Genomic DNA, 25,646 nt, shown 5'->3' with positions numbered 1-25,646 from the left:
TTAGCATTAAATATTGACACAACGACTTCAAACTCTTCCTAACTCAATTCGGAAATTATTCTGTCACTGCTTTGGAGGGGGTATGATCTCCTCCTGGTGAAGTCAAGATATCTTGCTCTGTTACAGGAGTACCATATACTAGCATCATCTTTCAACAGTGTCCCATAAGGAAAACCCAGTCCAATGGATTTTAGCTAACTTAAGTCAGTTTAAGCACTGCCAATGTTTGCACAAGGCCTGGCTTTACATTTTATGAGAGTAAAAAGCTTACATTCTTACTGTCTTAACAGAAATAAACTGTGGTAAGCACTTTTGTAGGCTGTGCACCATTGTATCTACATAATAATAAAGCAGCCACAAAGAACACTCATTCCAAAGAACATTAATGCTTCAAGGAACTAAGGGGCCTTGAATCTCCGGGTCTCAACTATTAATTTTTTTTTTTTTTTAATTATGCACATGTGAAACATTAAACATTCCATATAATCCTGAAGAAGTCTTCAACTTCATCAAGTTCACAAACAACTAAGTACAAATAAGTAAAATCAGCACATTAAAGAAGGAACAGAAGGACATTATTTACAGTCAATTTCGTGAATAAATGAAAAGATTGCAAAGAGAAAACTTTCAGTCTAACTATGAGAAAATAATGAGAATGCATAATAGTTGAACGGAACTGTGCAATTTGCCTTGCACCGGTAACTAAACTGTACCACTTCAGTCTCCTCTTTTCCCTGTCCTAAGCCACCTTCACCCATGCGTTTGAAGGGCTTCCTTTACTATTCTGCCTGATGGGAAGTGGAAAATGAGTTCAGTCGTACATTCTACATAAGCAGCACGAATTATAATACGCACAGAGGAATAAGACATTCCCAAAGGTTGAAATTTTCCATTCATTGAACAATTATATATTTTACAATGTTATACTCTGATTTATGAAGATGATGCTGATCTCTTTCTGCTCAAGGAATGGGAGAAAGAGCTTTGATTGAATTTTCCAATTCTGTTTCTGTCACAATCAGTATCCTTCTACGTACCTTAAACTCTTTCTCAATGTTGGCAAGCACGGCCAGCTCATTGCTGAGCTCTAAGGCAGTCATTACAGGGTCTTCACTGGATAAAGAAAGATAAGCAGGGCTGGCCAGACCTTTGTAGGCATTGATTCTAGATCTTGAATGGCTGAAAGAGTCATGTTTTTGTTTCTGATTGCATTCACTGCACTTGCAGAAATAGTCATGTGGCCTATCGATCCGAGCTCCTTTTCTCAGCAGAGTGTGGACAATCTCATACTCATGGCAATGAGCGGCCAGAATGATTGGTGTAACATCATGGGAAAACCGTGTCCCATCTTCATCATATGCATAAAAGTCATCATGCTGGAGCTCTGACTGGCTAGGACTCAATGTAAGCCTCTTGCCTTCAGCAAATGCGGGATGGTTTAGGATGGCTTCCACTATCCGGACATAACCTTTGCTAATAGCCAAAAGCAAGGCATCTCCAACACGAGACAGGTTCTCCTTCTTCAGCAGAAGCTCTGTGATTTCCAGGTGCTCATTGGCAACTGCCAGCTGCAAGGCGTTCTGCCCCATGTAGTCCACACAATTCACATTGAGCGAGGGACATTCTTCCAGCATTTTGCGAATCACGGGGATATTTCCATATTCTGCTGCATCCAAAAAGCGCTCTTCCTCCAGAGAAAGACTTGTTGAGTGGTCATTAAACATATAGGCTGGCCCTCGACTGGCCTGCCTCCTCCCCTTCTCCCGGAGAATGGTCTGTCTTCGTAGCGCTAGTCTGTTCTCGTTGCCTCGCCTGTGTAGAAATAGAGAAATGATTCGTTTTGTTTTATGCAAGGGCATATCCATTTTAAATAATAATTAAGACAAATATTTTAATCATTTATCTGCTCTAAATTTTTAATGCTGCAAAGAGACCAGAAACCCTGACTTTGATGCATTTTGTAACCACTGTCACTGCACAGCCCTGGAATGAGCAGCCAGCTACATTTTATTTCAACAAGAAGAAAAAGACTCAGTCAACTGTCATTTAATATTACACTTAAATCTCCCTCTTTTGTCCTCCACAGCTTTTGCATAATTTTTACTGCTTATTCTACATAGGTAGAATAACATTTTTTAAAGTAAGGTTCTTAGGTTTACACAGAAACCCCTCTCTGCTTTTCCAGCACTCCTCTATTCAAAATTGTCATCATCATCTGGTATCCCACACATCGCTCTGATATATATGGTCACTTCACAGAAAAATGGCTTCTTATTTTAATCTGGAAAAGAAGTAAGAAAAACGTTACAGTGTTTTTAAGTGCCAATATTTCACTTTCTGGTTACAAGAATATTTCCAACAGAAAACATGCAACTAAGTTTGAGAATGGCTTCAAGAGTGAAATTAAGTTTTTTCTGGATGAACGTACTACTTCCTGACACCTTTGGTAGATTTGGCAGGTATTTTGCAGGACTTCACTGGAACAAGTGGGTATTAAAAAAAAAAAAAAAAAAACAAACCAAAAACCAATATAAAATCTCAAGTTCATTGTTTAAATACATAATTTAAATACAAAGATGACCTGGAGAATAGTGATGATGTGCAATGACTGCCTCAGTCCTGAGACAGCCAGTATCAACAGCACAGTGCAGTGAGAACAGCCCACACCTGCTCAGCTGGCAGGAGGAGTCCCAGTGACCCAGCATGAGCCCACTGGCCCTCAGTAGGCCTTTCTGAAAGCGACCATCCCCTCAGAATGCCATTCATGCAACGCTCTTTGCTTGCTCTGCGCTGGCGCTAAGTCACAGCTCAGAGTGAAGAGAAGTCACAGTGTGACAGGAGTCAGCAGTGGTGGGATGAGGGATGAGGTATTGCACAGAGCACACAAATATGGAAGCTCTCTAAACTACCTTTTGCCTCAGGAAAGCAGGCAGCCTGACTTCACTTGCTCTTAGTATTCTTACCCCCATCACTAATTCAGCATCTATCTAACTTATGTTTTCTATCTGGTTTCTCCTCTTAGCCCTGCTGATGATTTTATGACATCTATGATTGAATTCTCAGTCATAACTGAATCTGTACAAGATAAAAGCATGTTGAATACATTATATGGCAGCTGCTAGTCCTTATCTCCATCGTCCTTTTCATTTTTACAGTTCATAGCCTTGATAGCCTATTTATTCCTCCACTCAGCTGCTTGCCAACAAATCCTGCCAATTCTTGCTTCAAGATAGCTCTGAAATGTTGTCCATTATTCTACTTCTACTATTTAAACCCTCAGCCATTCCTCATCTCTTATAATAATTAATTATTTAAAAATTATTTATTAAAACATTAAGTGAACCGTATTGAAGCTGTTTGCTGAGCAATGCTACATTCTCTTTAACAAGAAGAAAACCTAATTCATTACTTTCTTAATTCAGTCAACTAAGATCCCAATCCTCAACAGAAATTCAACTGCAATTTTATCTCCTAGAATTACTCTAATAAACTACATAATATTCACTCCAACTTCATCTTTTTTCTTATTTTGAATGGTAGCTTAATGATTCTTTACGCACATATGCTCGAATACACTTCAGTATTTTTAGTATTTCCCACAAAATAATAACCACAAGCAATAGTTTATTCATTTACTTACTAATGAATATGAATTTGAGTATTTAAATGACAGTAAAAAAAATAGTCCTTTGTGACTCAAAACGTCTTCACAAAAAGTAGCAGTACAAGATATTTCTGCTAGATTGTTTCTATTTAACTTCAGTATAAATTTCCTTTTTGCCTTCTCAGTTTCAGAGACATAGTTTTCTGCAGCATGGGAAATGCTTCAAATTGCTAATGTCTTCAACCTAAAGGGAAAACTTTTGTTGCAGGATGATCACAGGTATGGAATGTGGAATATGTCGAAATTGACAACTGTCACATCGTTCAGTGTGCAGACAGTACTAATACCATGCTACAATGGCAGCTTCACAGCATTAGTGTAGACTATGTCTATCATTTCACAATATGGAATAAAGTTACATCCCACTCTCTTTTACTCCTCAAGATCTTCACAAAGGCTGTCTCAGCTGCTGTGGGTTCAAAACAGAGGGTGCAGATATATGCTAATGTCTCACAGGTGAATACACTATATGGCGGGCTGAAATTTTTCAATGCATTATTTCCAGATACTTACATTTGATGAAAAGACATCCTTTGGAGACATCTCACAGAAAACATGAAAACTGAACGAATGAAAATGACACTTTGCTGACAACATTGGTATCAAAATCTAAAATTCACTAAATTGAGGCCAGTCTTCTGATACATCTACAAACATTTTACTGGAAATGAATGCACAAAATTAGAACAGGAATGAAATGGTAAAAAGACAGGGCAGCAGAGAATCCAGGTGCCACTCCTCAGTTTTTAAAGTTATAACTTAAAGGAGAGTAACGTGCTTCTGAAAGGTTTTTTCAAACATGGAATATGAGATTGCATTGGTAAGGTGAGTATCAACTGGCAGATAGGGAAGAGAAGGAAGGTGAAGACAGAAAGCTCAGGGCAGGGAAGGAGGGGGAATGAGAAAGAAAAAATTGTAAGGGTAACTTTTAAAACCTGATGGGTTTTAAGATTCATGCACTGAATAACTCTCAAGAGATGATGTCCTGGTTTTGGCTGGGATAGAGTAATTTTTTTTCCTAGTAGCTGATGCAGTGCTGTGTTTTGGCTTTAGTCTGAGATCAATGTTTTAGTTGTTGCGCAGTATCATTTACCCTGACCAAGGAATTTCAGTCTTTCATGCTCTGCCACTGAGGAGGGGCACAAGAAGCCAGGAGGAAGCAGAGACAGGACACCTGACCCAAACTAGCCAAAGGGGTATTCCATACCACAACACATCATGCACAGTATATAAACAGGGGGGGGGAGTTATCTGCAAGGGACCAACCAAAGCTTGGGTCAGGCTGTGTATTGTTCAGCAGGTGGTGAGCAATTTTATCATGCATCACTATGTGATGACCATTTCCAGCAAAAGACACTGCAGTATCATCTCTCACCTTAGAAATCTCCAGAGCATAGAATCATAGAATTGTAGGATCATAGAATAGCTAGGGTTGGAAAGGACCTTAAGATCATCTAGTTCCAACCCGCCTGCCATGGGCAGGGACACCTCACACTAAACTATGCCACCCAAGGCTCTGTCCAACCTGGCCTTCAACACTGCCAGGGATGGAGCATTCACAACTTCCCTGGGCAACCCATTCCAGTGCCTCACCACCCTCACAGTAAAGAACTTCTTCCTTTTCATAGAATCATAGAATGGTTAGGATTGGAAAGGACCTCAAGATCATCTAGTTCCAACCCCCCTGCCATGGACAGGGACACCTCTCACTAAACCATGCAACACAAGGCTTCATCCAACCTGGCCTTGAACAGATAGCAGTTGAACAGATAGCACCTTGAGCAGCTCCACCAGCCCCCAGTAGACCTGGCCTACTAACTTCAGTCTTATGTTCAAGACACCCAAACCCCTGACTATGACACCACCCTTTTAACCATCTATTGACCTGGCCAATCCTCCTAGCTTTTTCTTGGTCCTCCCCTGTGTCCTGGAGAATTGACGAAAAGACTATCTGAGCTCCAGAGTCCCTAACCACCTCTCCCAGGGCTCTGTAGTCTTTCTTTATGGTCCCCAGTCTACTACTACCTATATCCCTAGCACCCATATGGATCACCAGGAGCGGGTAATAGTCCGTGGAACTTACCAGAGCAGGTAGCCTCTCTGTAACATCCCTGATCCGTGCCCCTGGTAGGCAGCACACCTCCCTCGAGACGGGGTCAGGCTGACAGACGAGTGCTTCTGTCCCTTTCAAAGTAGAGTCCCCTATTACTATGACCAGCCGCTTTTTCTTGGTAGCGCCAGTAGAGATCTTAACCCGTGCATAATCCGGCTGTTTGTGGTGCAAATTTGTTTCCTCATTAGTCTCCTGCAGGACAGCAAAGCGGTTCTGCGTGGGGACAACAGATTTAGGAGGAAGCCCCTTGCTTTTAATTGTCCTTTTCCTCCTTCTTTTGTTATTTTTCTTTGTCACCAATTCCCAATTTCCCGGGTTGGTGGCCTCCTTCTTTTCTTCATGAGTTGGAGGGGAAGCTTGAGGCCCCCGCACAGTATGGGGCTGGAGCAAGCAGCCCCGCTTCCTCTCAGCTACCCTGACATCTTGAAGCCTGCTAATAGCATTCTGCAGCTCAGCCACCTGCTGCAGGAGAGCCTCCATCAGGCTCCATCCAATCTAAACTTCCCCTGTTTAAGTGTCAACCCATTGCCCCTTGTCCTATCACTAGTCCCTACACTCACTACTTCAAGCAGCTAGTCAAAATCAATTACATCTGCTTAAACATTATCTACAATTGAAACTGGAGAATAGGAACTGCCTTTACAAGTGAGTTTAGTATCCAGTGTGCCCCTTGTCAACAGAGTTGTATTCTCCTGAGGAAAATGTGGGTTTGTAAGTGGGAAAGGAAACTGATAAACAGTGTTCTCTCCCCAGATTAGTTATTTATGGCATGCTGCCTCACCTGTATATTTAATAAATGCATAGATTACCATTAAATACTTCAGTTACACATGAGTTCAAATAATTTTTACATACTTGATATTTCTGCTGTGACACAGACTTTATGAATCATAGAATCATGGAACAGCTAGGGTTGAAAAGGACCTTAAGATCATCCATGTTCCCTCTACCTTATTTCACCCCAATTCATTCTGAAGATCCAAACCATCCTGTTTTAAGAAAAATTTTTGCTTTTCTTCAACTGGTATCATGGGTCTTCATCCCTCAATCCTTATTCCATCAGTTTCTCTCCCATTACTTCTGTATGCATTGCGATTGTGTACATGAAAGCTACTCCTGCGAATATCTGCTATCTAAAAAGCCATGTTGCATCCCTTATATGGCATGGTGAGTGCTCACAAAGACTAAGGTTGTTTTAATGAGGTTAATCTCTCCACTCCTACAGTCAGTAAATCAAACAGACACCACGATACAAGGATTCAGAGCAGGAACTCCATCTCCTTGTAGATTATGTACCGCACATAAAATGGTTAGCATCATTAACCTAACATTAGCTAAGTTATGTTTATATTAGCCTAAGATAAATAGCCTAAATTCCCCACATCTTCTCAATTCATAATAACACATCTCTACTGCTTGTCCTACTGGTTCTCACTTTTGGCAGAAACATTGAGACAATACGAGTGCATGCAGAGAGTTAGGAAAGCTTAAAAGTTCAGCTGGAGTTAAAGTAGCAAAGGATGTGAAGACCAGCAAAAAGTGTCTTCTGAAAGGAAGTATGTAAAAGTAAGACTAAGGAAATTCATGTGAACCAACTGTTCAGCAGACTGGTGGACTCAGAGGCCAAGGACACAGCTGAAACTGAGGTACTCAATGCTTTCTGTGCCTCAGATTTCACCAGTGAGGTCCCCAGGCCTCAAAGGTCCTCAGCAGAGTGAAGCACTACCCACAGTGAAGCAAGACTAACCTGGACTATGATTAAGCCAGACAGACACACAGTCCTGAAACTGTGCATCCAATGGTACAAAGGGAGCTGGTATATATCACTGCAAAGATGCTTTCTATCACCTTTTAAAGTGCATAGTGACTGGGGAAATTGGAAGCAGGTTTTCCAACCTTCTTAGCTCCCCATTGGCTTCTCAATTTTGAATAAACTAATAGTTGAAACACAGTAGCACAATTATCTGAGCTTCAGAAACCATCCTATTGAGCAGCATGCTGGCAAATTCCATATCTAGCTTCAACTGCTTCCTTCCTGATCTGTACATCAGTCATTTAATACTAAACATCATTTAAATAATTTATACTGAAGTCACTTGAACAGACAACAAATTCAGTCCAAAAAAAAAAAAATCATAATAATTTTTAAAACAGCTTCGAAAAATATAAAGATGCATTCAGTGTAGATTCAGATCTTATTTAAACTGATAATAACAGCATCACTGATTTAAAATACATATCTTTATGCACCCTGCAAAACTAATCCAGTATAAAATTATTCTGCTAGTACAAGGAAATAAACCTTTCAACAGGATCATGGTCATTATTTTTTCCTGAGATGTTAACAACCAGATAACCAGCCAAAACCTGCAGTTCATTAAACACTTTCTTTTTCATTTTTCAAATAATAGAAACCAATTATATTCCTATTGCAGGAATACATTCGGTATGATTTATCACAACAAAGAGCAATCACTGCTAGTGAAGAATACTTAGAATTGGCTTTTTGGTGCAGTAGCATTTACTCTTTTCTTGCCTGTATTTAGAAGAGGGACATTGCTTAAATGGGAGATTAAGTACATACATTCCCTAGACAGTAGCTCATCTTCTGGAATAGAATTTATTACAGAATGAAACAGAAGATTCCTGCATTGTTTGTTGGACTGTAGCGTGTCTGATGCAGTGGAATCTCAGTGTAATCCATTTTCCCTTCATCAATATACTTTATATGTATGAAATAAATTTCCTGTTTCGCCCATTTGCAATTACAGTAAAAGTTACTGAGTCTGTAATTAAACTGGTTCTTGCAGCACAAGACTATAAATACGTTTAGCTGTAACAGAGAATGCAAATCGTTCTGCCTTATTATTTCTGCTTAATTAGGTATACACAATAAATATTAATCCAGGAGTTTGTTAAGAAGAGTATTTGACTGCCTCCAAGAGCAAGGAAAGGAATTTGATGATCTACAAAAGTATGTTCAGTCCAGCTTTGTCCTGATGTTCTTACATTTATTCCACCATCATTAAGGTGTTTTCAGTCCATCTTTCAATAAAAAAAAATACCCATGTTCGTGTCTGTTGTCACAGATTCTGGACACATAAATCTTACAGCCACTTGAAACCTCAGCCTTCCCAGTCTACAGAATAACTGTTGATTACAAGAGAATATTAATGCACTTTGGGGAAACACGCTCTAAATGTCCATACTTATTAGTAATTACTCAAAAGCCAACATGGCCAAGCTTGGAATACTGTCATCATTTTGGATACCATATTACAGGACAGAGTTCTAAAAACAAGAAACTAAAAGCCAGGGAGCACCAGGGGTCACACAGTGTCTACTGTATTTTCTGCTTCGTAGTAAGTTTGATTTTGTGAACTATATAGGGTGTTAGTGCACTCATCTCATTTCCCCTAGAGGAACAGTAGGAGTCTAGTACAAATTAGACATCTTGATCTACTTTGTAGATAAGGAGAGACAATTCTCCCATCTACATTTAATATTTATTTTAGAATAGCATAAATTTTCATGCAGAGCATCCACATTTTTCCATTGCTTAAAAAAGAATCCTAGCTGATTAGGTGAGTTTAAGGCATCCTTTAATGTCTATAATTTAGTAGGAATATAGACCAGAGAAGGCTAAGAAGTCAAGTCCCTTACAAGAACAGAAACCATCTCAAACAATTCCCATTAAAATATCAGACTGCCTCCAAGGAAATTGCTGTCTTGCTGGAATTCTATTTTCTCTCATAATCCCACTGAAAGACTAATCCAGAATTTGATTTTTCTAGAAATATTCATCAAATTTTCAGCCTAAATCGAATAACAGCCAATTTATATCTGTTTGTTTTTGTTTAGGAATCAGAATTGTATTTCAAATTAAGTAGCACCTTCTCCTGACAATGGTTACCTGCAACACATAAACACATAGCAATCATATCCTCTCTCAGCCTTCATTTCGCTGAGCTAAATAAAGCTCCTCTCATTTCCTGCTATGTCCATGCAGTTAAATCTGCCACAGAACAAAAAAAATGCTCAAGTACACTTTCCTAAACTATACAGTAATCCCAAGTGTCAGTGTTCGCAGTAAAATGATTAGTAACCATTCGGTGTTAAAACGTACACATTTGGCTATCTCTGTGGTGCATTTACATCCAAGAAATCATTTAGGCATTATGGAGTCCTCTGTGAGCCAGAGATAGTATCTACTGCTTGTTAAAACTCAAGCAAGTAGCTGAAACAGTGCTGAAACCATTAGTAATCACCTCTGAATCACCTCTATGGTTCTCATGCTGTTGGTAAACTTCAATGATGATCAGTTAGCTAGATCAGATAAGCAGTAACACCAAATAAGGCCATCAACACCAAACACCCAAGAATAAATTCTCTTGAAACAATCTAACAGTCTCCTGGGACAGAATAAGAAGCTATGTGAACCAGGCAGGACCCATGTATATGTTAGAGGTCTTCAGCAAGGCTTTTGCTGCTGTCAAACATTATATTCTAAAAACCAAACTGGAGAAAGAGGCTGAATGAAATCATGAAGAGGTAGCTAAGCTGGTTGGAAAACTAGTTATCAATCTAAGGTTATAAAACCTATTTGGTCAGAAAACCTTACTTAGATCTGGTATTATTTAATATATTCATTAAATGAGATGCATGATGGAATCTAGGCTCTGTGGTTTACATCTGCATGGGAACTTAGTCTGAGAGGAACTAAAAACAGGTGGAAAGCAAGGCTGGCACTTTGACTGGACCTGACGAGAAGTGATGTGAAATGAATGTTATGCAATTTGAAAACAAGAAATAAAGGGGCTTGCACCTAAGTAAGAATATGCAAACATACATTAAAAGCTGGAAATGGCCTAGATTGGTTTGGAGGGGTAGGTGTGAAATAATGCTGGTCTTATGCAACCTTGTGACAACACAGGCCCCACACTTCAAGAACAATACAGAACAACTGCAATTAGTCCAGTGAATTACTACAGAGCTGATCAAAGGTCTAGAAGACATGAAATAAAGTACAAGTAGGCTTTGTTTCATCTATATAAGTCTGAAGGAATATCAACAGTGGTGTAATACAGCAATGGTGTAAAAGGAAGGGAAAAATTTGTCTCTATTTGGGTCTAGTATTAGTAGGCATCCTGTAGCTCCGAAGTTCCTAAAACCTGATGGTAAGAAAGAATTTCAGATAAAAGAGGATTATTTGGACATTCTATTCTTCTACTCTTCTTTATCATATACGTACATAAAAATATAACAATATATTTAGTATGCAACATAATATAATTTGAAAGATATTTTATAAAAATATATATTGTTATACTTAAAATATATAGTAACATATATAAAAAACCCCAATATATACTTAGTCCAATCAGAGATTAGACAGACACATGGTCTGAACCTCTATGCCATGCTAAGGGACAGAAAGTTATAGGCTGTAGAAAAAATTACCTTAAAATTCTAAATCTGATGACAGTGAACATCTGGAAACAAACTTCTGAAAAACAACTTGGGTTTTCCATCACCAGAGATCTTGAAGAACAGCTGAGATAAACAAGTGGTAGGAATGATTTGGGGACAGCTGGCTTTGCCTGGTGGAGAGGAACTGACTAAGATGTCCATGTCTCCTAGACAGGTTGCCTATAATTTGATGGCACAAATTATTAACAGGGACGTATCTGTCTCATGAGAGAAGACAAACCGCTCAGACCATGTGATTCAGTACTCATGCTTCTTCTGCAGTTCTCCATTACCACTCAGTCACTAAAGCCGATGACAGTCCCATGTCATAGAATCATAGTATAGTTAGGGTTGGAAAGGACCTCAAGATCATCTAGTTCCAACCCCCCTGCCATGGGCAGGGACACCTCACACTAAACCATCCCAAACGAGGCTTCATCCAACCTGGCCTTGAACACTGTCAGGGATGGAGCACTCACAACCTCCCTGGGCAACCCATTCCAGTGTCTCACCACCCTAACAGGAAAGAATTTCCTCCTTATATCCAATCTAAACTTCCCCTGTTTAAGTTTTAACCCGTTACCCCTTGTGCTGTCACTACAGTCCCTGACGAAGAGTCCCTCCCCAGCATCCCTATAGGCCCCCTTCAGATATTGGAAGGCTGCTATCAGGTCTCCACGCAGCCTTCTCTTCTCCAGGCTGAACAGCCCCAACTTCCTCAGCCTGTCTTCATATGGGAGGTGCTCCAGTTCCCCTGATCATCCTCGTGGCCCTCCTCTGGACTTGTTCCAGCAGTTCCATGTCCTTTTTATGTTGAGGACACCAGAACTGCACACAATACTCCAGGTGAGGTCCCACAAGAGCAGAGCAGAGGGCCAAGATCACCTCCTTCGACCTGCTGGTCATGCTCCTTTTGATGCAGCCCAGGATACGGTTGGCTTTCTGGGCTGCGAGCGCACACTGAAGCTGGCTCATGTTCAGTTTCTCATCGACCAGCACCCCCAAGTCCTTCTCTGCAGGGCCACTCTGAATCTCTTCTCTGCCCAGCCTGTAGCTGTGCCTGGGACTGCTCCGACCCAGCTGTAGGACCTTGCACTTGTCCTGGTTGAACTTCATGAGGTTGGCATCAGCCCACCTCACAAGCGTGTCAAGGTCCCTCTGGATGGCATCCCTTCCCTCCAGCGTATCAACCAGACCACACAGCTTGGTGTCATCGGCAAACTTGCTGAGGGCGCACTCAATCCCACTGTCCATGTCAGCGACAAAGATGTTAAACAAGAGCAGTCCCAACACCGATCCCTGAGGGACACCACTCGTTACCGGTCTCCAGCTGGACATTGAGCCATTGACCACAACTCCTTGTGTGCAGCCATCCAGCCAGTTCTTTATCCACCGAGTGGTCCATCCATCAAACTGATATCTCTCCAATTTAGAGAGAAGGATGTCATGGGGCACCGTGTTGAACACTTTGCACAAGTCCAGGTAGATGACATCAACTGCTTTACCCTTATCCATCAATTCTGTAGCCCCATCATAGAAGGCCACCAAATTGGTCAGACAGGATTTCCCCTTAGTGAAGCCATGCTGGCTGTCACCAAGCACCTTGTTGTTTTTCATGTGCCTTAGCATGCTGTCCAGGAGAATCTGCTCCAAGATTTTGCCAGGCACAGAGGTGAGACTGACTTGTCTGTAATTCCCCGGGTCTTCCATTTTCCCCTTCTTGAAAATGGGGGTTATATTTCCCTTTTTCCAGTCGTCGGGAACTTCACCTGACTGCCATGATTTTTCAAATACGATGGCCAGTGGCTTAGCAACTTCATTCGCCAGCTCCTTCAGGACCCGCGGATGGATTCCATCAGGTCCCACGGACTTGTGCGCGATCAGATTTTGAAGATGGTCTCGAACCAGATCCTCTCCTACAGTGGGCCCAAGGTCTTCATTCTCACAGTCCCTGCGTCTGCCTTCTAAGACCTGGGTGGTGCAGTCAGAGCCTTTGCCAGTGAAGACCGAGGCGAAGAAGGCATTCAGAACCTCAGCCTTCTCCAAATCCTGTGTAGCCAGTTCTCCTGAAAGCTTCCTCAGGGGGCCTATGTCCTTTTACTACTACAAAGCACACACAGCAGTCACAAGATACGCCTCCCTCAGCAAACTAGTAAGAGCCTACGGACCATGACTACTCCCTGCCTTGAATCTGATGGTTTAAGTTAGAGCCTGTACAAACTGAAAGTATGCAGAGTGTGGAGGGTTGATAATGACCCATTTCACAGGCCTGGACACTGAATCAAGGAGCTGGTTACTACTACCTTCATGTCTGAAGTTAGCGCAGCTGATTCGGAGCTTGCAGGCCCACCACCCATACAGCATCAAAGAGATGTTTGTCTTTTACAGATTGCAATACGATTTCTTTGGCTGGGGTTTTATAACTGAGGTGATTTTTGATCATTCCTTGGTCTACTTAATGACAGTAGGAAAGGCCTCTTAATAACATCCACTTTGGTGTGGGATCTATGGTTCCCCCATAACCCTTAGAAGCTGATGCTAAAATTAAAAGAGGGCTAGAGCTGAAGCTTGCAGCTCTGTAACAAGCCAAAACCAGCTGTACACATTACAACATTTCCAAATAATCAATGACACTTACTGCATTAGAAGTGTGAAAAGCCCATAATGAAAATCCCTTAAGTATTTCATTTTGCAGCACTTGAACGGTACAAATAAGAGTATTTCTACTCATGTGGGGCTTTTTATCAGAACATGCACATCTAACACCAAGTATGAAATAAGTCATCTTTAAGACTGTTAACTGACATTATGGTTGAAACTGATGTGTCTTCTGGGACTGCCCTGGCGGCACTTCGGAGACCTGGACTGTCATAGCTTTTTATTTATGTACTGCTGAGAAGTATTTTCTCCAAGATCATTGACTATATTGTGCAAATGCTTTCATACAGAAGCAGTTAAAACCAGTTTCATTTTAGAGAGTATTCCTTTGCCCACATCCTGGTAAAAAGTTCATGTCTGTTGGTGTGAACCTGGAAGGATAATGATCTGACAAACACTTTCTTCAGGAAATAGTAAAAGATTTTTCTCTCTCCCACTGCAAGTAGTTCAGTGGCTGTTTAATGGTTGATGGAGAGAAAGCACACAACACAGGGCAAACAGCCATTTTCAGCTGAAGTAAGTCATTCTGCAATTCCAGAGGTACCTATATATCTTTGGAGTTGGGGATTAAACAATTTGTGTAGGTCTATCTGAGCTTGCACTCTGCAAATCTGAATGTTATGTGCCTTGTTCACTTCTCACTTACCAGACAGTACCTAAGTTTGTCACTGCAGTTGATGAGGGTTTTTCTGAGGTTCCTTCTGTTGGAAAGTCATTTCCTCTTTCAGAAAATGAGTCTTCTGGTCAAGTGCTGGCTGTCCAGTTCAAGCAATGTCTTTTCCAGAGCTATTAATGCCATACAGTATAAGTACTAAGCAAGCAGCCTGCTGTTACTGGCTCCTGTTACTCACATCATTATGAAATGCCTACCAGTTGTTGCTGCTATCATGAAGACTACTACAGATAACAATTGCTCGGTAAGTGGCTGCCTGAAGCAAGCTTCTCCTTTCCATTAGTTATCACTGGGGTTTCTGTGTTACTAAGCTATGCAGTTAGCAATATAAAAACTCAAGGTCTGACTTTATCCATGATGGCGATTTAGAATCCATTTGTTTACCTACATATGAGCACAATGAAAAGGTCTATCTAGTTCATATTAGATCCACCACTGAAATTTCCATAACTTTCTTAATGTCACTTCTTTCTACTACTATTCTTTTGCTATTACTCTTATAAAACTATTCTCAATGAGTTGTAGACTGAATCACTAAAGCTAACAGGTCATGGGTTTTAAAATGAAGCTAAAACACTGTCCAGTTAGAAGGATCACAATCAATATAACCGCTGCAACACAAACACAGCTGTCTGTAACAAACATGCTACTATAAACAGAACATTACTACATTAGTAATGAAGTAGCAGACATCAACAAGATAACACTTGTTATTTTCTCAGAGTTCCTTAGGAACAAAGTGACGAGAAGTTCAAATAAAAGCAAACCCCACTTCTCATATAGATCTCTGGAATGTTATGCTACCATGTAGTATGTGCTTTAGTGCTGTGTCCCACTGGTTATAAATAAAACCATTTAAAATAGAGCCTGGATACATGTACCAATGCTAAAACTGGATACAAACAAAGCAAACTTCTATTATATACAAGCAACTTGAACTTGGTGCTCCCCTGTTGAAAACACTTCTTAAGGAGAAACTGTCTTTCAAAGTATAAATTACAGACAAGGTTCAGTGTTTCATCTCTCCAAATCAAATCTGGTGGCACAAAATGTTGAGCCTGTAGAGATGGAGGGACAAACACATTTTTTTCCTAGCCTCAAAAGGATTAAAATTGGTTTCTACTCAACTAAACAGGTTAATTCCTATACTTTTGTAATTTATCTGGTGCAGCAGTTTTGCTAACTGCTTAGTAAATTAGGTCAGGATGTTGTTTCATGCGCATTCTTACAGTAGCAATCCCAACCTTCTGTCCACTGCTACTCTCACACCATGCTGTTTGTTACCCTGGCATAAGTACAGGGGCATCTCCAGGTTGACCCCAATCAAGGAGCTTATCTAAACGAAAAATAACATTTCAGAAGAAAAAATGCCATGCAATGCTGAAAGTGCTAAATATTAACAATAGATTCAAGGGGTACCTGGACAAATTCAGCAAACAGAAATCCCCTGCTGGTAGTAAATACCAAGTTTCTGAAGTCTACTTTCCTAGAAAAGCATGGCTTCTTCTCTTCACTAGCCTCATAGTCCTTTTTAGACATTGTTTTTGGCCCCTGATGGAAACAGGATACCCTGAGGTCTGTATTTCAGCCCTTTTATAAATTTTTTTTAATATATAAAACCATGTACATACCTAACATGAGATGAACAGACCATAACCCCCATTCCCTGCCACCTCTGACACGGGGGGAAGGGTGTTTTAAGATTTAGGTTTTATTTCTCATTATTCTACTGAAATTTGATTGATAATAAACTGATTTCCCCATGTCAAGCTTGTTCTGCTCATGATGGCAATTGATGAATGATCTCTTCCTGTCCTTATCTTGACCCACGAGCCTTTTGTTACATTTTTTCTCCCCTGTCAAGCTGAGGAGGGCAGTATCAGGGTGGCTTTGGTCAGCACCTGTGCCCAGCCAGGGTCAACCTACCATGAAGACATCACAGTGGCATGTTCTCTAGGGTTTTGAGCCTAACATGAGAGGTGAGTAGGTTTCTTTTAGGTGCCTTATAAACAAGAAAAGCACAGGAACCTCTTCAAAGGGCTGTTTCTTTTCTCATTCTCTGACCAGGATTTAGAATAGGTTTGGATTTAGGCCAATAATTTTAATACTTGGACGTATCACATACCTGTGCATGCTGTAACAAGGTAGCTTAATAAAAATTCTTTTCTGTATGAGCATTTATTACATAAACTTGAGGAGGGATAAAGATTATTAAATTAGGCAACAGGAAAGTATGTCTATATACTAGAGATGAGATTACATTTGCATTGCTCCTCTGAGTAAAGCCACAATATATCAGAGACATGGAATGTGATCTAGTACAGTGGTAATTTACAGTTAATGGATTCATGTTTATAAAATCACTTCACACCCAAGAGAAAAATATACTAAAGAGATTAGTGCAAACAAGTGTAAGGATTAGAAACTAGCCTGAGTTACATATTTTCTTTAGAATGTGAAGAAGTCAAGTGTTCAGACAGCTGATCTTGATTTAGGTTCCTTTCTAATAAATATCAACATCTGATACTAAAAACCAGCTTTAAAAGACAATAACATCTGAGTACAATGTATCAGAAAGCCAGGGAGATCAACCATTGCAATGTAGCAGTCCATTCTTCATCAGCAAATTCCAGAGCTGAAATGTCAAAGTTCAATGGAATGAGCTCTTGATGATGTAGCAGCAGCCCATAAACTCTGCAGCAACTCTGATTTACTGCACTGTCATCTATCATCCTCTACACCCAACGTTTCTTGCCTCTGCAAAACCTTATACAACTATGGCACTCACCTAGAATCATAGAATCATAGAATAGTTAGGGTTAGAAAGGACCTCAAGATCATCTAGTTCCAACCCCCCTGCCATGGACAGGGACACCTCACACTAAGTCATCCCACACAAGGCTTCATCCAACCTGGCCTTGAACACTGCCAGGGATGGAGCACTCACAACCTCCCTGGGCAACCCATTCCAGTGCCTCACCACCCTAACAGGAAAGAACTTCTTCCTTATATCCAATCTAAACTTCCCCTGTTTAAGTTTTAACCCGTTACCCCTTGTGCTGTCACTACAGTCCCTGACGAAGAGTCCCTCCCCAGCATCCCTATAGGCCCCCTTCAGGTACTGGAAGGCTGCTATGAGGTCCCCACGCAGCCTTCTCTTCTCCAGGCTGAACAGCCCCAACTTCCTCAACCTATCTTCATACGGGAGGTGCTCCAGTCCCCTGATCATCCTCGTGGCCCTCCTCTGGACTTGTTCCAGCAGTTCCATGTCCTTTTTATGTTGACACCAGAACTGCACACAATACTCGAGGTGAAGATGTAAGCCTCATGATTCTGATGATGAACTTCTACCTACAAGAGTAGTCACCCGTAAAAAGCTGAGAAAAATTTTCCCCTGTGCTCTCCAACCCTAGTTTGAAATTCAAGTCCTTTAAAGTATCTGACAGCTCAGAACCTTTTTCTAAAAGTAGTTACCCTCTTCTGAATAGCACACACAATAATGTACAAAACATACTTTGCATAGCATAGCTTGACCTTTAGAAGAAAAAAGCCGCAAGATGCAACTACAAGGGATTTTCAGTGAGGTACATTTAATCCCTTTAATAGCGCTTTACTACATGTAAGGCTTAACACTGCTGGGAGCGGGCGACCTTGAAAAGAGGCAGAAAACCTCAGATATATAATTTGGAATAACTGAGCAGTTCATACTTGTGGAGCTACAATTTCAGGCTGTTTATGGCCAGAGAAGTGACACCATCAGTATTCACCGCAGCTGAACACTCTAGGTAGGTGCAGCAGGTAAAAGACTGCCTAAATCTGTGAAATCACGGGTAAACCTAACTTGGCAGCCTTAAGTAACAGCATGGAGTATTCTGTTTTGCTTGCTGGAATAGGTCAATCTGTGGAATACTGCACTAAGAGACAAGAAAAAGTCCTGGTTGAATATTGTTGACCAAAAAATAAAAAGGAAAGGAGAAAGAAAACTCAAGCAGTGCTGGACGAGGATATATTTAAGTTATGCCTCAGATATGAAAAGATGTCCTATTATGGTCTTGAGGCATTAGCCTTCCGATAACAGTGGAATTGCATGTTTAAAGATTAATTTCACTTCAGCTTGTAAAGCTGCCACATTCAGGAAGACATTTTAAAAGCAGAGACACTCTTGCTAGTATTGCACCTCTTTGGTTTATTTTAATTGTACCTTACTCCCTTTACTACAGCCCTTGTTCATTCTGCTAGGTTTTATTTTCTTAAACTGAGCCCTGCTTACTCTCATATGTGATAATTAACCTCAGCTGTGAAATGCTTCTCCCCAAGCATTTTCTTACCTTCATTTATTTTTAAACCAACACTCACTAGAGACAATCTTGTCACCTTTATCCACATTCAAAACCTGCCAGCAGATAGTAATAAATTGCCTGGAAAGAATAATACACAATAAAACTAAAATACTACAGCAAAAATTGAAAAACACAGCGCCCTTCTTCCCAGACCTGTGGGCTCCCTGGTTTTAGGTGTAAAATGAAAGCTATCCAGGGCAGCAGTAGGCTGCACTTTACACAGTTTATGCCAAGAAGATGACTGTTAATAGTCATCAAGTCAACTGAACCAGAACATGCTGAAAAGGCACCCTACTTTGAAATTCTCTAGGGAATACAGGGGAATTTCCCCTGTGTGACAGGGGAAAAGCTGCACAAACTTTGCATAGAGACACACCAGACTCCAGTAGACAGATAGCTGTCTACCCAGGAAATCAGTGCTCAAAATCTCTCTTTTGCCTTGCGGATGTAACAAATAAGCGTAGAGGTCTTACCCTACAATCCAACAATCCCAACCAAATTATATTTTCAGAAAAAACCCCACCTCAACTGCCATTTCCATTTCTGGTTCTCTGAAATACAAAGGGCATGTTTACATTCCCAGAGCACATGGTCCAGTTTTTTCAGGATGTAGGACAGTGTTTGTCTCTCTTCTCTGTGCTATCACCACTCTTCAGCTGTCTGTCACCTCTGAGTCAAGCCCAGCAGTGTAATAAAATTCCCCTTCTGACAGGAATATACTGCTGGATTACTCCATGCTTAGCTCCTTTCCATTATGAAAAGATCCATCTATGGCTGTTCCTTGGTTCCTGGGAATAAGCCAATATCCTATTTCATCTTTCACTCAACACCATTTTACCACAGCTCATAATCTCCAGCAAGGAATCTTGTCAAAGGATTTTAGAAAACATAAAGAAGTATCACTTATCTGCTGCAACATTTTTAATGTACTTTAAAAGGACTTCAGAAAATTACAAGGCATGCTCTCTCATTTTCAAACTCTCCTGACCTTTGATAGATATATCACCTATTTCCAGGGATTCTCCGATTCCTCAAACCACAGAAACTTCAGTGTTCATATAACAAACATTTACCAAATTAAAATACTATAATTGTATACACCATATATAGCTGTTTTTCCAAATTCTTTCCATTTGAACAGTCCGGCAACCAAATGAAAGATGGCCATAGAAACTGGAAATAACACAGGAGGAACACAAGCTGCATGCCTAGATGGACTGGCCACACAAAGCTTGGATTCACATTCTATTTCCAAAAGTGAAAAATTTCCATTCACACATCCCATAGCAAGCAAACCTGTACAAAGAGCAGGTTATCTTCTAGCACTGCTGACTATTTTTAAAGTAATAACATAGATGTTAAATTGAGGCCAGACAATCACTATCTTCTCCTCAGAGTAAAAGGGGGAGAAAAAAGGAACAAAAATCTTTCTTCTTCTAGCCACCTAAGAAATTCTTTCTGAAGATTGTTTAATTAAGCTAATAAAAAATACATCCGCTCTCTATGCCTTTTAAAGCATTCAGTTTTCTTTCCTCCTTTTTCTTTTTCTTTGACTGAGGTTTCACAATTACTGGCAATACAGAGAAATCAGAACATGACAGGTAACAGACTGGTCTTCCTGATGCAGATTCCTGATTTCACCTACTACCACCATGAACATATAGAAATGAAGTAGATACAAGGAGACTGAAAAGAATCCATTCGACATCACCTCTGCAAGTAAAAGGTGCTCTGAAGTACTTCAGGCTGCGCAAGTTTAAACTGAATTTGAGAACTAAACCACTGCTACCTGTCTCCAGCTTTGTTCTGCTTAGTAGATTTCTCTTTGCGTTACACTAAAAATCTTTCTCACAACACAAATACAACAAAATCTACCTAAAATCCATGTGAGTGTTGATCTTCCAAAAAAAGTCAACTTATGCTTTGGCCAGTTTTGGTGAAATAAAAATCCACACCTTACTTTAAAAAAAAAAAAAAAAAAAACAGGCTGGGATGAAGTAAGGTAATTTATGTTGACACAAGGTGTCATCAAACCGGGTTTCAAATATTTGGAAACCCTCTGTTAAGGAGCAGAGCAACACAGGTCAAGGCCACTCCACTCAGAGGACTGCTGGAGAAGAAGGCAGAGGCTTGAGTGCTCCTTGCTGAGTGCTGAGCTTTGACTTTCACTGGTTCATTGTACATCAGTTTCTGTACACAGCAAAAAATCAGTGGATGCAAGATAATCTCACATGCACATAATAAAGTGGAACATCAGCTAGGAGAAAATGAGAGAAAAAAAATAAGTCCTGTCATTTAATCTAGGAGTTTGTGCAATGCTTCAATACCACACTGATAAAAGAATATTAAGCAAACGTATTGGACAGTTTTAGAAAGCATCTAATCAACCCATTCAACTGCTTGTTCAACATTAGTCCAACTGTTCAAGACTCCAGAGGTCACCCTGAATAGCTTTTTACTGCAGTAAGCAGAGGAAGTGAACCATCCCAAAGTCTAAACTTTAGTTTATTATGCCAAAAAACAAAATCTCCTCACGCTGCCCAAAGAAAAACTTTCTACAGAGATGCCTGATAACTCCACATACAAGAAAAGTAACAGAAAATGATCTCCACTCAGAAAACCCAAGTGAAAGCATTCTGCATTCCAGTCTTTAATACTAAAAGGAAAAAAGTATGAGATGAATTCATTTGTGGAAGCAGAAAAAGTAATTCAGAGCACCCAGAGCTTTGCTGAATTCAGCTGAAAGAAGCCAGTGGTTGGTATAACTTTACTCTCTCCTCACCTTCCTACAAATATCATTGGAGCTTCAGTCTAGTGCTGTATCTCTAGAAACACAGCAAGAACTACATTTCCTTATTCATATTTCATGTATATTGCATAAAATTTCCCACTCCCTTCTTTTTACATGACCTAAATAAAAAACTCTTGTAAGCAAAAAATAGGCTTTTTTTTTTTTTTTTTTTCCTAAAAATACATTACATTTTACCTATAAATAAGTAATAATGACGGGAAGCATCTGAGCCAAGTTCACTGAACAAAAACTAGTTCAGCTATCATTAAAAAAAAAAGTGAATTGATTCATTTAAGTCTACCTTTAATTTCAGAATGGATGAATTTCTTACTGAAGCACATTTTGTGTCCCCTTAAAGCGGTGCGATCCCTGGCACTACAAGAAGTGAGTTAAAAAATGTGGTCAAAGAAGTCACTCTTTTTGAGTTCGGCAATCTTTTGGTTATTGTGTTTTCTATTTCTCAAATCATAAGTCAATAATGGAAAGGGTTGTAGAGAAAAAAGACAAGCATTACAAGAGAGTCTGAGAAGAAACATGCAGAAGAAAATAGAACCATAGAATCGTAGAATCATAGAATCATAGAATAGTTGGGGTTAGAAAGGACCTTAAGATCATCTAGTTCCAACCCCCCTGCCATGGGCAGGGACACCTCACACTAAACCATCCCACACAAGGCTTCATCCAACCTGGCCTTGAACACCGCCAGGGATGGAGCATTCACAGCTTCCTTGGGCAACTGATTCCAGTGGCTCATCACCCTCACAATAAAGAACTTTCTCCTTATATCCAATCTAAACTTCCCCTGTTCAAGTTTTAAACTGGTCCCCCTTGTTCTATCACTACAGTCCCTAATGAAGAGTCCCTCCCCAGCATCCCTATAGGCCCCTTTCAGATACTGGAAGGCTGCTATGAGGTCTCCACGCAGCCTTCTCCTCTCCAGGCGGAACAGCCCCAACTTCCTCAGCCTGTCTTCATACGGGAGGTGCTCCAGTCCCCTGATCATCCTCGTGGCCCTCCTCTGGACTTGTTCCAGCAGTTCCATGTCCTTTTTATGTTGAGGACACCAGAACTGCACACAATACTCCAGGTGAGGTCTCACAAGAGCAGAGCAGAGGGCCAAGATCACCTCCTTCGACCTTTAGAACAAATTAAAAATAACTGAATAAAATGAAAAGATGAAATACAGTAGAAACAGCAGAAGAGACAGATACAAAGAGATTACTATGTTTCTTAGAAAAACTCATTATATTTTACCTTTCTCCTGATCAAAATATTCTGTATGGAATTGGCCAGAATTATGTACAGACATAAAATGCAGGGACTTTGTTCTCATGCCTTCGTATACAAGTTGTACTATTTCTTCCTGTTCTCTATTCATCTGTTTATACAGTGGTCATTAACCACACGCCATACAAACCTTTCCAAAATCAGGCCAGAGATTTTAAATGAATTTACTCTATTTCCTCACAGTTTATACCATTTTTATAGATAGGTCAATAATAGCAAAAGTATGCTTATGTGCTGTGTCAGCCCCATCTTTTCTAAGAAAATCAATGTCTTTCATTGCCATAGCAGGGAGAAAGCAAGTCTCATACGTTACATTCCATTCGTCTGCATGATCAAACATAACAGCCTATTTATCATGGCCTAACTCTTCAGTGTTCCTTTGCATAACTTTTCATGTATACTGTGCCTCTGCTGAAATTGTTGCTTACTGCAATTGCTGGAACAATCATGACAGCTTTAGAGTAGTAATAATGAACTTGCTGAAAGGATGCTAAACTTACTGGAAACTGATTAGACAAAAAAAGCTATCCCAAGGCAGAGACCACATTATTTTCTTTCATTCCTGCTGCCTCCAAGGTATGATTTTTCAAGTTTTTAACTCATTTCAACTCACAAAAAATGAGAAACACACACTAAAATAAAGCAGGAAAGGAAAAAATATTTTAAAAATTAATTAAAATAGGAAATAAGTAATCAAAATAAATAATACCAAATATCAAACAATATACTTGAAAAATCATCGACAGTATCAGTCTTCACTGAAGATTTTTTTCTTAGAGAAAAACATCAAAACTGAATGAAGGCTTAGCCTTCTGAGGAGGACTTGCTGGACCGGCCCACGAAAAACTGGTTGAATGACCTAAAAGGGTTGTGTTATCATTCCACAGTTGCATCAGGAAGCCATGCTGACAAGAAGGAAAATAATGTAAGAAATCTGACTCATAAACATACTTCTTGTGCTGGCACCTGAATTATTTAAGGCACGTAAAAAATGACAAGATGGCAGTCAGATGATCCAAAGGGGAAAAATGTTCTTTAAATAGGGGAGAGCATGAGAAAATTTAAGAAAAAGTTAGCAACCAGGACCTCAGGTCAGGAAATTACTCAGGAATACAGATTCAGTTTCCTGAAGCACTGTATGATCTTGGATGTTTCTCTGCAAAATGAAAATCCATGGGTGTCAGAGATGCCCTGACTTGGATCATACACACTCAAAGGTTGTGCACTATCAGTCAGGCCTTTTCTGGCTGTATGTCCCCCATCTTCTTTTGTGTCATTAAATCAAGTTTTCCTCAGTGAAAGAAAAAACAAACTTTATGTTCTTTATGAACTCTGTGTTCCTTGTTTTACTTGAAGAATTCTTGTGGCCTACAAAATATTGAATTGGATTTCAATGTCAGTGAAAGTACCCAGTCCAAACTCATCACCTCTGCATATTCAGAGAGTAGGGAGTCCATACGCTGTACCACCAAACAGCTACAGAGATATAGAGAAAAATAAACTCATCTTTTGTATTCTCCATTCCCATAAGTACAGTAACTAGTGAGGTGCTCTAAATGTGTTTCTCCAGAACAGTGAAAGATTCATGGATCTGATGACACACATCTCTGAAATGCCACTCCCCAATAGACATGCTGCACAAGCTTGTATATAGGAACTACTGTGGATAAATGGACTGCAAGAAATGGAACGAATATACAGCTCCACGTCGAAGCTTCAGTGCCTCTCTGGCGTAACAGGATTAAACCAGTTGTACTCAGCTGTACTACTACCAGCCTGGCTCCCTGGGTGCAGGGCAAAAAAAGTCAATGAAGTAGCAGGTGGTGAAGCCTTCTGGTTATTATTTTTGCATGAAATCACAGGCACCATCAGTAACGTGTAAGGAGGCAGTCTGAACACGTTATTTCCTTAGTTTGCCAAAATTCATGCAACTTTGTACCCAGGAAAGGCTTCTTACACCTATTATTACTTCCACAAAACCACTGTAAACCTACAAGCTGAGCTCCCAGCTGAGTAAGTGTTTCAAGGGAGAAAAGAAGTCAATAGCAGATGTCACTGCCTGGAACTTGAAACTGACATGGACATCCAGCATCTACTTGGCTTTATATCTATTAGCTGATTCTGTTTCACTCAAAAAAGTAACAATTTAAGCTATATTTCTTCCCTCAAAACAGCAACTCAAATCCAAAACCAGACAACAAAGGAAAAACTTCCCACTGATTTGGGATAGGACCAAAGGAACTTAATGGATGAAGCAGCTTGCTTTCTAGGGGAACTTCTTTTTCTGTCCTGAAGTTCACTAGCAAGGAAATGAAAGGTTCCAGTGACTGCAGGCATGGAGCAAAACCTGAATATTAACGTGGGATTCTCTGCAGGCCCACATGTACAAAGCTGATGGTGTCTTAAGTACTTTGCTCAGCATCAAAAGGACACATTTTAATCCTAATCTTCATCATCACAAGCTAGCTGCCAAATGGCCATTTTTGTGCCTCAAAAAGAAAAATAAACCTTGTCTTAGCATCTCAGACTTGGTGTTAGCAGCCCTGAAATGTAACAACCAATTTCTGTCTGCTTTTGCTTCTGGAAACAATATCATTGTGTTACCAGATCCCTAAGCAACAGTATGATTTTCCTCAGGGTTTAAAAAAGCA

The 25,646-nt window shown here is 40.2% G+C and overlaps 1 protein-coding gene across 1 annotated transcript in view; it reads right to left on the bottom strand.

Moving 5' to 3' along the window:
* TRPC6 (transient receptor potential cation channel subfamily C member 6) overlaps positions 1 to 25,646 on the bottom strand; it is a 94,706-nt gene that overhangs the window by 36,779 nt on the left and 32,281 nt on the right. The window contains exon 2 of the mRNA XM_065678706.1: positions 1,038 to 1,812. Coding sequence (XP_065534778.1) covers positions 1,038 to 1,812 — 775 coding nt within the window. The remainder of the gene's footprint in view (positions 1 to 1,037; positions 1,813 to 25,646) is intronic.

Source organism: Lathamus discolor, chromosome 4 (assembly GCF_037157495.1).
Source record: "Lathamus discolor isolate bLatDis1 chromosome 4, bLatDis1.hap1, whole genome shotgun sequence".
Classification (NCBI taxonomy): Eukaryota; Metazoa; Chordata; class Aves; order Psittaciformes; family Psittacidae; genus Lathamus; species Lathamus discolor.
The sequence above is the reverse complement of the archived record's forward strand: the minus strand, read 5'-3'. Positions and strand labels throughout refer to the sequence as shown.